General features: G+C 40.5%; 1 protein-coding gene across 1 annotated transcript in view; it reads right to left on the reverse strand.

The window, feature by feature from the left end:
* OPN5 (opsin 5) overlaps positions 1–10,264 on the reverse strand; it is a 28,223-nt gene extending 17,959 nt beyond the window's left edge. Inside the window, exons 1-3 of the mRNA XM_046639051.1 lie at positions 10,135–10,264; positions 5,725–5,844; positions 1,455–1,625 (exon numbers count right to left, since the gene is read on the reverse strand). Of these exons, the coding sequence (XP_046495007.1) occupies positions 1,455–1,625; positions 5,725–5,844; positions 10,135–10,264 (421 nt within the window). The remainder of the gene's footprint in view (positions 1–1,454; positions 1,626–5,724; positions 5,845–10,134) is intronic.
* Between the last annotated feature and the right edge of the window lie 1,805 nt (positions 10,265–12,069).

Genomic DNA, 12,069 nt, shown 5'->3' on the forward strand with positions numbered 1-12,069 from the left:
ACGTCCCCAAGTGACCTGCTAATTACAACATTCTAAGACACTGTGTGGAGGGTTTAATAGTGCTTCAAATCAAATGATGAAACAATACTATTGAGAATCAGCCTTAGAAGAGACTGGAAAATATATACAGTTCCCATGTGGAGTTATACTCTGCAATGATTCTAGGGGTGGGCAGTTTCATCTCTTTAATTGACACAAAGGCTGAATTCAAGAAAATATTTAAAAAGCAGAAACATCAAGGTTTAGGATTCCTCAAATATTCCCAGAAAGTGGAACTTTTTGTCTTCTCATCCAAAAAATCCATAGGAGTATTTAAAATCTATCTGGTATGACCAAAAATAAGTTGATAGAAAGAATTTGACTCTGAAGTCATCCAGAATATTTATAATTGTATATTTTTTACGTATTGGAAATTTTGATTCAAGCTATTTCTATTGGCAATTTTAAACTGTTTAGAAAAAAGATGCAAATTTAAAAAAAAAAAAAGTGAGTGCTAGATCTTGAAGACAGTGGTCCATGACCTTACCCTCCCTATGTTTGGTTTCCTTGGAGTTTGGGACTGTAAACTTTCAAAATATAAAGGAAAATTCCACCACATTGAGTGTGTCAATTGCCTTGATCTCTTCCACCTCGGGCTCCAGGCCATGCTCTGTCCCCATGGTCGTAACCACTCTAATCGACAGATTGATGAACAAAGCAGCTTTCTCCAGACGGAGCAATATGACTCCCTGGTCGCAGTAGATTGTCAATATTAAATTTAAGGGCCCAAATGCTTCTCTTTCTGGTTCAATAAATTCCCAGAACCCCAAGAAGCCAACGTACTACAAATTTATTTTTAACATTTAGAATGTTCTAATCATTCAAAGAGAAAACGTTAGCTTCTGAAAACTTGTTTATTGCTGGCTCACCCCTCACCCACTCCCTTCGTCACTCATCTTTCTACCTGCCAATACCACAACAAGAATGTCTAGTGGTAGGTATTTCTGTAGGTGTGTCCTTTCCCGCAGGCACAGCTGCCCAGCTCTCAAACTTGGAGGTGGACCTTTTGGAATTCCTCCTCTCGGAAATCATGGGGAGCCTTACTGCTAAAGGAGAATCAGAAACATCTTTTCATACAATGACGCTTACTATGTGGGGAACCAGCTAAACACCTTGGACATAACATCCTATCAATGCATTTTATTTCTTCTGTTTGCATGGCAAAACATGGGAGAAGCTTACACACTTTATACAAGGAAACCGTACTTTCAAAAGCATTGTGGCCAAACACCAGACTTTCCTATAAAAGCAGTATTAAGTCTTTAAACATAGGTTAGAACAAGATAGGCTATAAACAGAAATACTCTTGGTCCCTGAGGTTATTAGTAATCTTTGTTACCTATGGGTAGAATGCATACAGCGCTGACAAATCACCTAGCTGTAACTATCAGAGAATGAGAAACCTTCCAACTTACCATAGGATAAATAGCAGATTTTCAGGTATCGATCCAGGCTGACAGCAGTCATAGTGATAAGACTTCCACAACCAAAGAAAAATCCAGCCCATCCATACCAGCGGCAGCCAATCCAGCCAAACACCCAGCGGTGACAGAAGCAAGAGATGATCGTGAAGGGTTTGCCTACAACTGGAGCACCAAGCAGTTTGTCAAGAGATGTTCCATCAGTTGAAATTTACCCACCTCCCTCAACTCACAGTTGAGTTATAGCCTGTTCAAACCAGAGAGATGGCTATTTTCGTAAACGTTAGGTTCAATTTGTTTACAACCAGACCCAGGTTTCTGAGATTTAAACTATATATTCCTTCAGCCTCCATGTGTTTTTGCTTTTGTTTTCACTTTCTAGAAAGCATCCTTCCACTTTTCTTCACACCCTGCACCCTCCCCATTCAGCCATTGTATTCAATCTTCACCTGCCCTGAAGGGAGAGTAATGGCAAGCTCTTCAAAGTCTCTATCTGATCTAGCGAAGGAACTTTCTCTAAACTTAATGCATTAGGAAAACCAAGTGACTGATATTCACAGCCTGCAGGGGCCAGCCCGGCCCCGCCCCTCCCAGCTGTGTCCCTTCCTTGGCATACAAAGGTACACACAACTTCCTGTTGGTTAGGCAGTTAACGCACGCTTCTTGTATGCCTTCTGTAAGCTAGGCACACGTTTCCTCTACTTGTCTAGACAGCTAGTGCCGTCCTCCAACTTACTAGACTGCGCACCCTCACATTCCAGCTTCCTGATCCTACTGAGTCTGACCCCATTGCCAGTGAGGAAATTGAGTGTAGAAGAATTAGTTTTTTATTCAACAAATACTTATTCGGTGCCTGTTACGTAACAAGCACAGCGAGGTGCTGGAAGACTAAGTGGCGATCAAGCCAGACAAGTTCATTTTATCATAGAGAGAGCAGACAAAAGGAACACATAATCTGTAATATGAGATAAGATATGATGGCATGGTAGGTAGTGATTAGTGTTGTGAAGAAAAATATAGTAGGGGAAAGAGATAGACAGAAATTGTTATTTTACGGCAGAGTAAGACAGGAACCAGCCTAATGAGACAAGGCCATCTGCAAGCCCCCAGGCCTATCAACATTGGCCCTAACCAGTCAGCAGGCTAGGAGAATTAGATAGAGGCCACCAAGATCCACATTCCACAGCCTCGGGACTTTCCTGGGCTTACACACGTGACCTAGCACCTTACACAGTGACTAGTCCGCTGAAGGTGACCCTAGCTCCATTAGCATAGTAAAAATCACACCCGGGGTGGAGAGCTAGCATGCTAATGATACATGTGTCACATGAAGTGGTATGTTGAACAACAGCACAGGCGCAAGGAAAGCCCCACCTCTACACGCTGTGACAAGGCGCTCCTCCCCAGCCTTTGCCTAACAAAAGCCCCACAATCTGATCCCTAAGGAGCCAGTCACCTGCCCCTTTCCTTTCCGCACTGGCTTCCTTGTGCTTCCCATATGCACAAGCTAAAACCTTTTACTTTTCTACTCCCGTTTGTTGTCTCTCTTGATTTCTATCCTGGGGGACAATAAGAACCCAATGTGCTGGTAACAAGGGGATCAGGGAAGACCTCTCTGAGAAGGTGACATTTAGGCAGATGTCTACATCAGTGGTAGAGACCCAGGCAATGTCTAGAGGGAAAACGTTCTAGGCAGAGGAGACAGGAAACTCAAAGCTTGAGCAAAGTGTCTGCTCGGTGGGGGCTAAAGACAGCAAAAGACAAGAGGAAGTGACTCGGATGGAGTGAAATGAGTGTCTGTTGTGCCTGGGACCCACCAGCAAAAGCTATTTTAAGCTTCCTTCTGGAGTGGTGATTTGTTGAACCTAGAATGTGTCTCTCTCCTCCACTTCATGGAATGCTCCTGAACCCAGCTGCATGTTAAAATCACGAGGAGTTGTTCTGTTTTGTTTTGCTTTGCTTTGTTTTGATTTACTTTAAATATCGGTGTCAGGACTCCTACCCCCAGGGAGTCTGATTTAATTTATCTAGAGTAAGCCTGGGTATCAATATCCACTTTTCTTAGCTCTGCAGATGATTCCACTACATATAGCCAATTGAAAGCCATTGATATTTAAACAGCAAATATTCGTTGTGTAGGTGAAATACCTGGTCTCTAGAATGTGCTTCTGCAAGGTGCTTATAATAGAATATAGTTGACCAAGAAAAAAATAATACAGACATAAAAATTTTCAAGGGGGGCCAGCCCCGTGGCCCAGTGGTTAAGCTTACACGCTCCGCTTCTGCAGCCCAGGGTTTCACTGGTTCGGATCCTGGGCGCAGACATGGCACCACTCATCAGGCCATGCTAAGGTGGCATCCCACAACTAGAAAGACCCACAACTAAAATGTACAGCTATGTACTAGGGGAATTGGGGGAGAAAAAGTAGAAAAAAAGAAGATTGGCAACAGGTGTTAGCTCAAGTGCCAATCTTTAAAAAAAAGTAAGGATTATTGGAAGGGAACAGTGTATTAGAGATACTCAGAAGTTGAAAAAAATGATGTAGGTTCATCAGAGAGAGCTATCACATAGAGGAAAATGCTTTCTTGGTGAATTACTCTAAAGATATATGCAGAGAAATGGGGTGATATGTGCAACTGTAGAGCAGACTTGCTTGGTTGAAAGCATTTTCAATGTATCAGACCAATTAAAGACTTTTATTCAAGCGTAGTCTAATTCAGCCTTAAGCATCAATCTGGTATTACTCATCGGGGAAGCTGGTGGCTGAAATGGCAGGTTTCATTCAAGCATTTACATTCAGTAACAGGGAGAGAACCATTAGGAGTCAGCAGGGAAAGCTGACCATGAAAGCTATCATTCCTGTTGCGACACCGCCATCGTGTGGCAACAGCCAAAGTGGCAGCCATTTTGCAGGCTCACGAATTCCCTGAGTTCATCTTGACTATTTTCACAGAAAGTGGCCTGACAGGATATACTCCTGTTAATGTGCATGTGTTTCCCATAAGAACTCATGACGTTTAAGCCTGTGTATACTGAGTAAACCCTTTCTAAATAACCGAGACCATCCAAACTCTCAATAAGAAGGCAGCACGTGGACTGCTGGTGATAAGTAGGGACCAAATAGATAGAGGCTTATTATTAAGCTTTGTTTTTAGAGATTGGCAGTGGCAGAAAAGTCCACTTATGAAGAGGGAAACAAATATCAGAAAACATTTTTAAAGGAATCCTTTTGATGGGAAACTGCTAAAAGTTTTCCAGTGGAAAGAGGAGCTGATGAGTTTGTTCCGTTCAAACTCGTTTTCTCCAACTCTAGTAACTTAAGAATGTATGCTAAAGAGCGGAATGTTGGGATCCAAAGACACATTTGGGTGTATGTAGGCTACCCTGGCATTTTATAGACGAAAACAAAAGGACATGACTTACCCCAAATCATTCATATTTGTAAAAATGAATTACAGTTAAAGAGAAATTTTATTTCAACTCCTCCTTGCTGGGTTTTCAGAGAGACCAAAAAAGCAAGAAATAAAACAGTAGTTCTTAATTTGGGGTTCACATTAAATTTACCTGGAAATTCTAATTTTAACTAGCTGATTTTTACTAACTGATGCCCAGGTAACATTCTCAACTAATTAAATCAAAATTTCTGGGTATGAAACCCAGCCATGAGTATTTTTTTAAGTTCCTCAAGTGACTTTTTTGTGCAGCCAAGTTTGAGACCCACGGAACTGGAAGCTTCCTATACTTGCCACCCATTTCCAAGCCTCAGTGAGATATATCACTATGTTATCACACTTAAATATGTCATTAACAGGGCAGCTCTTCTATCTTCCTATACTCACCTCTTGAACTGTCTTCAGCCATCATTTACCTTTTAAGACCTTACCCCCTTGATATTTATTGTAGCAGATTTCCATAAGGATGGGAGAGGTGCAACAGAGTTTAAAACAGTGATCTGGAGCCTACCTGTAAGTTTCTGTTTTCTGAATCATTTAGCCCCCTACACCTTGAGGTGTCTAAGATATCACGTGTTATTAAATTGTATCCTTGGCATTGACATACCCAGCACATAGAAAGGACTCAATAAACGTGAAATGAATGACCTCTTTAGTCAGACAACACTCCATTGACTTACCACAAAGTCTGTAAAGATGATTTGTGAAGGGAGGAACAAAAGGCAATGGGGTAGGGATATCTCTGAGCCAGTGAGGACTTTAGAATGGGGCATCGTTCAAACCCCCAAAGAAGAAACAGCATGGTTGTTACCTGAAATCCCCAGATCACAGATTGCTAAATTGATAGTCATTATTTCCGCGGGTCTCAGCTTCTTCTTTCGTCTAGAAGACATATAAAGGACATACCCATTTCCAAATGTGGACAGAATCCCTACAAGGAAAAATATAAATTCCCATCGTTAAAACTAGGATTTAGAGTTCACTGGACTATGAAACACTTCTCAATTTCAAAAATGGTCACCATAGATTTAGAGGGTAATGAGAGGACTCTAAATAAAAATCTAAATTAAGAAGATGAAATAAAAAGCATGAGTTGTGAGTGACAGGCAAGGGATGGGTTGCCTCCAGAGGAATAGGAGTCAGGGATCATAAGACTGAACTTACCCAGAAAAAGGAACCACTAACTTCCCAGTGAAGGTCAGGAGGGTGTGGGCATCCCGATGCTGAGTTCTTGTACTGGCCCCCAGAGTGGAGTATTCCTCAGCCATTTTTGTAGAGTATCGGCTTTATAGAACTCCCTCCCTCTGATAAGTAGGGTTACCCTTGGCTCTTGATAAATTCTGACAATGAAGAGACCCAAACCAAGCAAGGTGCTTTCACTATCGCTGTGGACTGCAGAGGGAGCACCAGCATTCGGGAGAGGCAGAGGCCAGATAAGGCATAACCCTCTGCAAAGAAAGGTCATCTCCTGGAGACACATCCCAGGACTTTTGCCTCCTGAGGACACATGGATGCTGGATGTCTGCAGCTGCTACTGGACTAGGTATCAAGGGGAAGTGGGTGACAATTGAGAATATGGCCTCTCCCCCTCCCACCAATGGGAGAGAAAGTGACCCTTAACCCACCAACCTACCAACAATGGTATAAGTGTTCCCATTTTTTTATATCCTTTTATTAATGACTAGTTAGCTTGGCATTACAATGAAACTGTTCAAAACTTCTTACAAACCCAGTTTAAATCCAAAAAGACCCAATCCCTACTGACTTTATTTAAGAAAAGAATACACCTACTTCCATAGCTTAACATGTAGAGTAGATTTCCTCAGGATTTCTTGCTTCATAGTGTAGCTGTGTATAAATGAGAATCTGGTACAGCTGCCTTTAGTAGTAAGGAATAAGGAGAGTATTAACAGGAGAAACCCAGATTTTTCTATTTTAATTTCTACTTCTCCACCACAATTCATTTTGGGGGCAAGGAAAGATATGTGTGTTTCAGCTGATGGTATGAAACCACCAGGAACTGACTGCATTGTGCTCTTAGGAAATTCTGGATCCCTGGAGTCAGTGCTGCCTAATGGCCCGTTAAAACCTTTTTAGCTTTCTTAAGAGAGAAGAGGAAAAAAATAGAAGAGATTATGGAGTTGTAGAACAAACCAACTAAAATGAAACTTATGTCTCATTAAAGGAAACCAGCTAGCAAGGCACAGTGGAAAATTAAAACGTGAAAACGTGGCTTGAAATATAAATAAATGCCATCTGCTTTGTATCTAAGAAGATTAAAAACAATAAGGATGCATATGCCTTTTATACACAAATCTCATTTAAAGATCCTTTGTCTTTCTACATTTCTACATCTCTTTTTTTTTTTTTTTTTTTTTGCAGGGAAAGATTTGCCCTGAGCTAACATCTGCTTCCAATCTTCCTCTTTTTTGTTTTTCTCCCTAATGCCCCACTACATGGTTGTATATCCTTGTTGTAAGTCCTTTTGGTTCTTCTATGTGAGCCACCACCTCAGCATGGCAATTTACAGATGGGTGGTCTGGTTCCATCACGAGGAACTGAACCAGGGGGGAAGGTGAAGCAGTGAAAGCACCAAACTTTAACCACTAGCCCATCAGGGCTAATTCCTACATCACTTTTGAGAATATTGATTTTCTTACTTATCCTTTCTTAAATTATCTTTATTAACTCTGTTTCATAAGGTTCCACCCAGTGCCCAAAGCATTATCCAAAAATAGTCACCTCTCTCTGAGGTGCATATGGGTTATTCGCACAGGCAATCTTATATGTAAGGGAGTGTCAAGAGAATGCAAATTTATTTTTTAATGGTAGTTAAGGAAAACAAGATTAAGAGGGTAGAGACTAAAGGAAGGGGGGACATTTTAGATTATCAAAATCCTGAATCTTTCTGTGAATACAAAAAATAAAATCTCATATATAGACTGTTAATAAGCTAAGAATTTGGAGTAAAGAGTAGAGGGTAGAAATGGGTCTCGAATTTATTTCTCCTCCATTCCAAACTCAAATTTATCTTTTCATCTTCCAGTTTTCCCTAAGACATCTAGTATTTCTTATCTATTAGTAGAATAACCAAGAATGTTATTCTACTCTGATTCCTTAAAAGGAATCTGGGCACATTCCCACACACCTATCCTCGGAGGAGGTGAAAACCAGACATAGGACCAAGCCCGAGAGCTGCATCTAAGATGAGTCCAACCCCTCCAGCCGCCCCTGGCCTCATCCTGAACAACTGTTCTGGGAAATGCCCTTGGCTCCGTCCCCAGCTCCCTGAGTCACCTGATGCTCGCTTTGTTAGGAGAGTCTTTGAGGACCTGCTCTTCTAGATCCACCTCAGCATGCCCATTTGAATATGCCTGTGGATTTTCCTTCCATCCCACACGTGGAAGTGAGAAATCCTCCTGACTCCCCCCACACTCCCCCTGGCAACCTCTCCCCCCTCCATCCTCCATGCCAGGGTGGGGATGGACTCATATCCCTCCTTATTTTGTGTCATCTGGAGAAACCGGTCAGGATAAAGATGCTACTTTTTAATTCATTCCTTGCAACTGATTGAGACAAATTCAACTTATAAGATGTTTATTTTTCTCTCTTTTCTGATCATGGAAAGTACTTATGTTTAACAAAAATGCAATGTGGATTTTACTACCAGATAGTCCCTGCGCAGACAGAGAGTTTGCCTGTTTTGTTCACTGTTATATTCCCAGCAACTTAAACGTTGGTAAGGTATAGGCACTCAGTATGTATTTGTGGTTGAAAAGACATAGGGATCCATTTCTATGACAGAATTTAAATCGGTTTGATAACAACTAATAATAAAGCCAAGGACCCAGGGAATCCCTTTGCAGCAGAATTTCTGATTCCATCTCATCCATTCCATTTGCCTCAAGTACTGACCATAGAGGGGTCCCCAGACTTTTCTAATGAGTTTTGCTACTTTCAGGAGGTTAAATGAAATTCTCAGCCAGTAATAAATAGTTGAGAGAGAGAAAGGAAGGGAAGGAAGGAGAGAGAAAGAGAGAGAGAGAGAAAGCTTGACCCAACATCTGAAAAGATTAAAGGCAGACACACCTAAAGATGTAACCCACCAGCACACTGGTTACCCAAATTTAAAAAAACATTTTTAAATTTAAGAAAAGTATTGTAGTTGAATTCTAATTGCCTAGACTAGTGCTGTCCAATAGAAATACAATGTAAACCAGAAATGTGAGCCACATATGTATTTTAAATTTTTCTGGCAGCCACATTAAACAGAGCAAATATATTACTGAATTAATTTTAATAATATACTTATTTAACCTAATATATCCAAAATGTTATGGGTTGAACATGTAGTCAATTTTTGAAAATTATTAATGAACTATTTTACATTATTTTTTTCTAGTACTAAATCTTCAGTATCTGGTGCATATTTACACTACTGCACATCTCATTTTGGAAAAGTCACAGTTCAAGTGCTCCAGAACCACATGTGGCCACCGCATTGGATAGCAGAGTCTGGAAGCAGATGTGCCATGTTATGGATTATGCACAAAAATCTTTTGACCTTGGACTGACTTCCATTTATTACCATTTATTACATTTTTCCAACTCCCACCAAAATCACTTTGTGATGCTAATGTGATGCGACTTTACTTTTAGGTGAATTAAACTCAGTGTGTCCATCAAAATCACTTCATGATGCTATTGTGATGCAACTTTACCTTTAGGTGAAGTAAACACAGTGTGTCCATCATCACTACGGCACTGGGCTAGAGTTTTCTCAATTGTGAAAAAAGGAGGCTGAACTAGATGATTTCTAAGGTCCATTTGGAGGCTATACTCTTACATCAAATGCATGTTTTAAAAAAGTAAAGGCACTCTGTTTAAATAAGATCTCGTTATCATTAACTTTCTTATTCAGAAGAGGAATCTACTACCAAAGCAACCAAAATGAAATACAGTCTCAAGATAAATTATTTTGCTGTAAACGTTCTTTAGATTTTTAAGGGAAAATTTATCCCTAAGAATAAAGATAACAGAGTTATTTCTATGAAACATTCCTTGAACTTCGTAATGCTACCCCATCTTCTGCCTTCCTCCCTCTCTCATCTCCACTTAAAAGATCCACGTAAGTGGATGCAGAATCTTTGTGCAAAATCAATATATCAGCCCATGAATTTTCCAGATGCAGCCTTTGCACAGAAAAGTTAAGGAAGCTTACCAATTATTGTTAGATAAAAGCCAGCCACCAAATCCGCTTCCCAGGAAAGTTTGGAAGCAAAAGGATCCCCATCTCGCAGGTAGTGTGGCAGGCGCTCATCCTGGGGCAGGGCAGTGTGGTTTAGCGCCATGCTGTTCTCAAGCCACCAGGCGTCTGCAAAGCAGATCGGCAGAGATCTCAACAGACCTGAATAAGCCAATCTGAACCATCTCTTAACCATGCCCCTGTTTTAAAATGAAAAGCAAGTTCCCAGGGTCATGCTTGATTCACTAATTAATAACTGGAGAACATGTTAATATTTTTCTTCAATGATCCAAATGTGTCAGTATTCAATTATTGGATGTTTGGATTCTCCAAGCCTGAATTCTCTCCTTTCTTCATCATGCTGCCCTCTTTGGGCCACTTCATCCCTCCCTTGGGTGAACAAGAGGTTGAAAGCCAAACTCCATCAATTTTACTGCTTCTTAGCAATTTTTGTAAAAGTCTGAACTAAGAGAAAATATTGTATGGAGCGTATACTATATATATATATATATATATATATATATACACACACACATACACACACACACATACACTGTACATATATAGAGAACATTTCATCAATATTTAAAATATGTTGTAAACATATAAAATATTTTTTAATTTGCCAGAGTATTTTTTTAATATTCCAAATTGCCCAGAAGAGCATCTCTATCAGTTATATATTCAGGGAGCTTTACAGTTTTTCTGAAAGAAATAGAGTTATTAGTTATTAGAGTGTTGAGTACAAAAGCCCATAGAAACTTTACCAAATAAAGTTAAGAACTAGGAGATTTTCAAGCTTATCTTGAAATTTGGGGCTGTTTAGGAAAGAAAATTCAATCTTGGTAACTCACACGTCTCACCCACAGGAAGATTTGGTTTCAAGTTTCCTAAAGCAGAAAGCAACGTCATTATTTCCCACCACTGCCCCTCAAATCCATTCTCTAAATTGTGCATTCCTGCTCCAGGATGAAACCTTGAGCAATGACGGGCTCCCAAAACACACAGGCCTTTGTAGTGTTCCTACCGAATTTTGATTTTAAATGGTTTACAAAGTCTTTGATAAACCCTCTGCAAAAATACGTCACACAATATCTTCAATGCTGAAAGTTGGAGTGGTGTGTTGTTCCTGAGATAAAGCATTCTACTGATGTCATAACTTTGGAATGGTTGTTATTACTTGGTTTGAAAGGGGGAGAAATACTAGTGTAGATGTTTCAACTGCTTTTGAACTTGCTTATTTCAAGTTGAACCAATAGATGTCACTGTTTAGCCCTCTAGGAAGCGATTTGGGGCAGAACCTATCAGCCTGCCCCACTATTGGTGACAGGCTGATCAGCAGATATCTAAGAATGTCATTCAACCTCTCTAAAAGACACGGATTTAACCTCTGCCTAACTTCCTATTTACAACTTAAATAGGTCTTCTCAACTCACAGTGACCCTCGTGGTCCCCAGTTGGCTGAAGCTACTGTCCACTTCCACATACAGTTTGAGGGCAGTCACATGGTTAATGTTCAAAGTCCTTCTTCATGGGAACTGTAGGAGTGGAGCTGCAAGGAGAAACCTCTGACGGCCAACCCTCCCCCTTTTCAAGACCTGCCCCAAGTTCAAGTTTATCTTTAGAACTCCTAATTCCCCTTTGATTGTCCCTCCTTCTGGTAAATTCTCTCCTCATTACAGATTCCCTATGCATGCCCATTGGCTGTTCAGTCCTATCCTCCACTTTAGATTCAGAATCATAAGACAAGGGTTTGAGTCCAGCTCTGACACCCACCCTCTGATCTTGAGATTATTTTGACTCTCTGGACCCCAAGACACTTCATCTATGAAATGGGTAACATCGTTCTTACTCACCACTCACACTTTATGTCGGAACAATAGGATATTGGATTTGAAAGCATGTTGTAAA

The sequence above is a fragment of the Equus quagga genome, chromosome 15, assembly GCF_021613505.1.
Source record: "Equus quagga isolate Etosha38 chromosome 15, UCLA_HA_Equagga_1.0, whole genome shotgun sequence".
NCBI classification, from domain to species: Eukaryota; Metazoa; Chordata; class Mammalia; order Perissodactyla; family Equidae; genus Equus; species Equus quagga.